Below are 4,630 nucleotides of genomic sequence, written 5' to 3' on the forward strand. Positions count from 1 at the left end.
GTCTTTTGGGGCCCCCTCTGGGTCCTCAGACCTGGCCCACTGGCATCAAGTAGACACCGACTTCCCCCACCTTCCAGGAGTGCCCCGATGCGCCCCAGCCCAGTCAAAGGAGCCGTGGGCTGCGAACTCAGAGCCTTGCCGGCAGGGACGCCTTCCCTGGTCACCACAGACACAACGTGGCTGGCAGAGAGGAAGTGGGCACGGGGCAGTGTCCCGCTCACCCGCTCCCCAGCCCCCGCCTGCCCAGCCAGGTTTGCCTGTGCCTGCTTGGACCCGAAGGGCCCGTCATCCCATCGTCGAGTCCCGGAGAGCCAGATGCTGGTGCCCACCGAGTGCCTGCTCCTGTAGGCTCCTGCTCACCTCTCCAAACCCATTCCTGCCTCTGGAGGGGCTGCCCTCCTCCCAGAAGCAGACTGACCTCCCTCCCTACTTCCTGTCCTACCTGATGATGAACTTCCCACGTGGCCGAGTGGATGCTCCCTTCTAGGCAGAGAGCTATGGACTCAGGGGAGCCCCTCTCCCCATGTGGGCCTCTGGGTGGGGTCATGGGGGTCCCCCCCACTGAGGCCCCTGCAGGGAGGGGGTCCCCCAGACTGCAGTCCTGGCCACAGGCAGTCACGGCCAGAGCAAAGGGTCGAGAACATGTGTTTATTTGAGGCACCAAAGCAGCAGGCAGAATCCAATGTGGGGGTGGGGGGGAGGGTGGGGGCCGCAGCTGGAGGTGGGGGGGGTTGATTCCTGGGTCCAGCGGCCTAAACCCTGATGCACTGAAACCCCGTCTTCTTCCAAAAGGCCAGCCTTAAAGCGAGTGAATGTGGCTGCAGAAAGGCCAGAGAAAAGCAGCTTTGTTGTCGGGGTCGGGGTGCTCCGCAGCTAGCGCTGGACTCCTGACCCCCTCCCCCCCCAGCTCTGACTCGGCCGCACACTCGCACGCATGCCCAGGGCGCACCCAGGCCCCGTCCGTGCCGCTGAGCTAGGCGACCCCTGCGACGACACCGTCCTCGGATAGTGACAACGGGCCTTCTCGAAGCAGCGGCCCAACGCACAGCTCCCACCCCAGCTGGGGACGGACGTGCCCCTCCCAGTGTGTCCCCAGGCCTCAGTCCTGACTCCGGGACCCTCGGCCTCCGGCTCTCAGCCCTTTCCAGGTTCCCTGAGAAAGGTGGCGCGGCCGCCTGGGGAGTGAGGGCCGCGGGCGCCTCTCAGAGGAGGGGGAAGCGCGAGGGGCAGGCCTGACCGTGGGCACCGAGGGCGGCGGGGGGCTGGGATCGAGCGGGGCGAGGGGTCGGAGGAAGAGGCTTCCGTATGGTTTGGGGGGTCTGGGAGGGGCCGGGCCTTCCTTCCTGAGCTGGGGGAGTCCGGGCCGGCTGCCGGGCGGCCGCGGTCAGGGCCCGAGCCGCTGCAGGGCGGACAGCAGGCTGAGCAGGAGCCCGAGGCCCAGCACCGCAGCGCTGGCGCGCAGCCCCCGGCCAGCCGTGCTGATGTTACACAGGAAACTCTGGCAGCAGTAGGTGCCGAGGGACGCCACGCCGAGGTTGACGCTGGGGCTGGGGCAGATCGGGGAGCAGCCCTTGTTCAGGGTATGGCCGAAGTCCACCAGCTTCCCTGCACGGGCAGACAAGGCGGTGAGGGCCGGCGCGGGGGGCGGGGGCCCGGGCCGCGGGCAGAGGCAGCGGGTGGCGCTCACCGAGGCCGGCGGAGGCGGACACCGTGACACAGTAGTTGTCAGAGTCCGAGCACACGGTTGGCTTCAGGCAGTAGAAGTTACTGTTCTGGTTCGTGCACGAGAAGCACACCAGGGAGCAGGCTGCGGAAGGAGGAGGCGCAGCAGGTGATACCTGTCTCGGGCCCTGGGGCGCCTTCCAACCCCGTCCCCCCATGTCCCCTGCCAGTCCGCAACCCCCAATCCTTGGTGGATGTTAATCGAGCAATCATCACACTCCAGACCCAGGCCCCGGGTCCAAATGCACAGTGGGGAGTGTGTCAGGGGCAGAACCGAGGCCTTCGGGGGAGCAGCGAGGAGGAGTGAGCCTCTCTGCTGGGGCAGAGGACCGTGGGGCCGTCCGGAACAGGTCACGTGGGAACGGGCCTGAAGGTCCCCTGGGCGCTGCTGGGCACCGCTCGGGAGAGGAGGCAGAAGGAGAGTCCAAGGGGAAAGCAGGGCTCACCCAAAGGCGGGGCCCGGGGCCCCGGAGGGCATCTCACCTCGCTCCACACCCAGCAGGGCAGCCAGTAGCACGGGTAGGAAGACCTTCATTCCGGAGGTGATGGGCGTCCGGTCTGGGCTCTCACAAAGCCAAAGATACAGGTCCTGCTTAGACAACAGCTCGGTGGGGGACCCAGCTGCCCCCTGGGAGGGGGGACCAGAGCCACGGGCCCTGGGAGCCACGCTGCCCTCCTTTTGATAGACAGCGGGGTGGGGGGGCTGTCTTCCGGCAGCCACACAGCCAGCACATGGAGTGTCCTCCTGCTGTGTACCCCCCCTTCAGTGCACACTCCGCGCTGAGACCCTCCCCCGGCCAGCGGGGCAGGTGGCGGGGCGGCCGGCGGGGCTTGTTGCTGGGGCGTGCCGGGGAATCATGACAGATCTCAGGACCACACAGAAAGGAAGGCCAAGAGACTGGCCCTTGCTGGTGGTGATGCTGGGGGTGGGGGGGGACGGTGACCAGGAATATTAGCCAGCCCACATCCAGAACTTTCCGTTCCTGCCATGAGGACTCCGGGGCCGGCTGGGCGCTGGGCACCCGCCTCCAGCAGCCTCGGTGTTGTGGAGGCAAGGGGCGCTTCCCGCTCTATATGATTCAGCGCTGACGACAGCGAGCCTGCAAAATCTGCTATTTCCCCATTTCCTGCCTGAAAAAGAGGTTCGACGAGGTTCAGCCAGGGGGATCTGTCTACGGAGGCTGCCTGGTGCCCTCCATCGGGACCCTCTCCCAGGCAGAGACCGGTGGCAGGGGTGGAGGAAGCCCCTCGGGGGCGGCTGGGGCTCTGGTTCCATGTTCAGCAGGAGGCGAGGTGTGGGAGGAGCGGTCTGGTGCCTTCCTCGGGGGACAGCCATGGGCGGCGGAAGGGCACTCTGGGCCCGGGGAGCTGGGTCCCAGGCACTGGGAAGAGGAATGCCAGGGAGAGAACAGGCTTCCCCCGCCCAGTTCGGGGCCCGGGGTTAACATCCTGGGGTCTGGGACAGGAGCTGCGGATGCCCGAGAACAGGGCTGAGCCCATCTCCAGATGCGGGCAGCGTGGGAGAAAGGAGCCCCAGCTTCCTCTCCTATAACGAGAGGTTTGGGCCTGGGGAAGCTCTGAGCTGTTCTCCAGGAAGCTCTGGAATGCACAGCCACCAGTCACATCTGGTGTCCCCGGTGTCCCCACTGTCCCCGGCTAGGCATGCAACCAAACAGGCCCCACTGGGCTGAGTCGAGCCACAGGCCGGAGTGGATGGACATGAGCAGGGTCAGTCAATGGGAGCCCTGAGGGGCACCAGGGGGCCTCGGGGGACAGTGCCATCTGGGATCCGGACTGCCCACTCCTCCCCCAGGCTCACGGGGCTGATTTCTGACAAAGCCAGGCATGCAGGGAATGGGGGCCACTACAGAGGTAGGAGCTAGTCCTTGTCCTGGAAGACCGAAGGTGGCTCAGCGGGGGGCCAGGGAGTGGGGGCTTTGGGGGCCACGTCCCTAGGCACCTCATACGCTTGCATAATCTTTGGCAAACTAGCTTTCACCCCTTGCCAGGGTAGGCTCCAGTCCCCAGGGTGGTCGGTCCACCCAGAAGGGCCCTTAATTCTTCCCATCCTGCGGGCCCTCCAAGATCCCAGCCCCCTTCTCGAGTCAGCAATGCTGCTCCTCGCCAGTCCCCACAGGAGAGGTGAAGGGGACCCTAGAGTCGGGTGATGGCCCCCTGCTTGCGCGGCTCCGGGTCGCCCAGCCAGGGAGGGCGCCTGGTGTTGGTCTGTGCCCGCTCCAGCCCCGATCTTGGGCACTATTCACAAGGGCTGGGAGGGCCGGGAGGGCTGGGGGATGGGAGTGGAGGCTCAGCCCCCGTGCGCCGGGCCCACCCGTCAGCCCAGCCTCCCAGCCTCCTCCAGACCCTCCCGCGTCGCTCCCGGCACCCGACTCGCCGCTTCTCTCCGCCCTGCCCCGCGCCAAGGGGGTCGTCCCCGCTCCCCCTCCCCGGTCTGGACCCCGCCGACTTACGCGGGGCAGACGCAGGTCCACGGCCTCGCCGAGCTCCCCAAGCCTGGCGCCCAAGCGCACGACAGCCCCGGACTCGCGGCAGCCGCGGCGGGCGGGGGACAGCAGGCGGAGTCGGCGCTCGCGCGCGCGGGGGCAGCAGGGGCGGAGTCGGGGCTCCGGCGGGCGGGGGGAGCAGGGGCGGAGTCGGGGTTCCCGCGGGCCAGGGGCGCAGGGCGAGCTGGGGGCGCAGGGGCGGGCGGCGCAGAGCTGGCGCTCCCGCGCGCTGGGGGAGCAGGAGCAGGGGCGGAGTCGGGGCTCCCGCGGGCGGGCGCGGGGCCGGCATTCCGGGGAGTGGGCACCCGGGCAGGGTCGGACTTCCCCGGCCCGGGCGGGGCTGGCAGGCCCCCACGACGGGCCCGGAGCCCAGCCCCAGGGAGGTGTCGCTGGCCCGTCCGGCT

The 4,630-nt window shown here is 68.4% G+C and overlaps 1 protein-coding gene across 1 annotated transcript; it reads right to left on the reverse strand.

Annotated features, from left to right (window-relative positions):
- Window positions 1-628: 628 nt before the first annotated feature.
- On the reverse strand, window positions 629-4,416 carry LY6E (lymphocyte antigen 6 family member E). Its single transcript, XM_080801367.1, has 4 exons — window positions 4,194-4,416; window positions 2,206-2,311; window positions 1,688-1,807; window positions 629-1,605 (listed from the first exon to the last, which is right to left on the reverse strand). The coding sequence occupies exons 2-4, from the start codon at window positions 2,255-2,257 to the stop codon at window positions 1,385-1,387; spliced, it is 393 nt and encodes a 130-aa protein (XP_080657493.1). The 5' UTR covers window positions 2,258-2,311; window positions 4,194-4,416; the 3' UTR covers window positions 629-1,384.
- Window positions 4,417-4,630: the final 214 nt, after the last annotated feature.

Source organism: Martes martes (genome assembly GCF_963455335.1).
Source record: "Martes martes genome assembly, chromosome: 4".
In the NCBI taxonomy this organism is placed as follows: domain Eukaryota; kingdom Metazoa; phylum Chordata; class Mammalia; order Carnivora; family Mustelidae; genus Martes; species Martes martes.

What these genes read in the sequence shown, in the direction of transcription:
- LY6E (XM_080801367.1), bottom strand. Translation starts at nt 2,257, where the DNA reads ATGAAGGTCTTCCTACCCGTGCTACTGGCTGCCCTGCTGGGTGTGGAG. An exon ending in CCTGCTGGGTGTGGAGCGAG is followed by an intron (nt 1,808 to 2,205) that starts GTGAGATGCCCT and finishes CTCCTTCCGCAG; the next exon opens with CCTGCTCCCTGGTGTGCTTC. An exon ending in GTCCGCCTCCGCCGGCCTCG is followed by an intron (nt 1,606 to 1,687) that starts GTGAGCGCCACC and finishes CTGCCCGTGCAG; the next exon opens with GGAAGCTGGTGGACTTCGGC.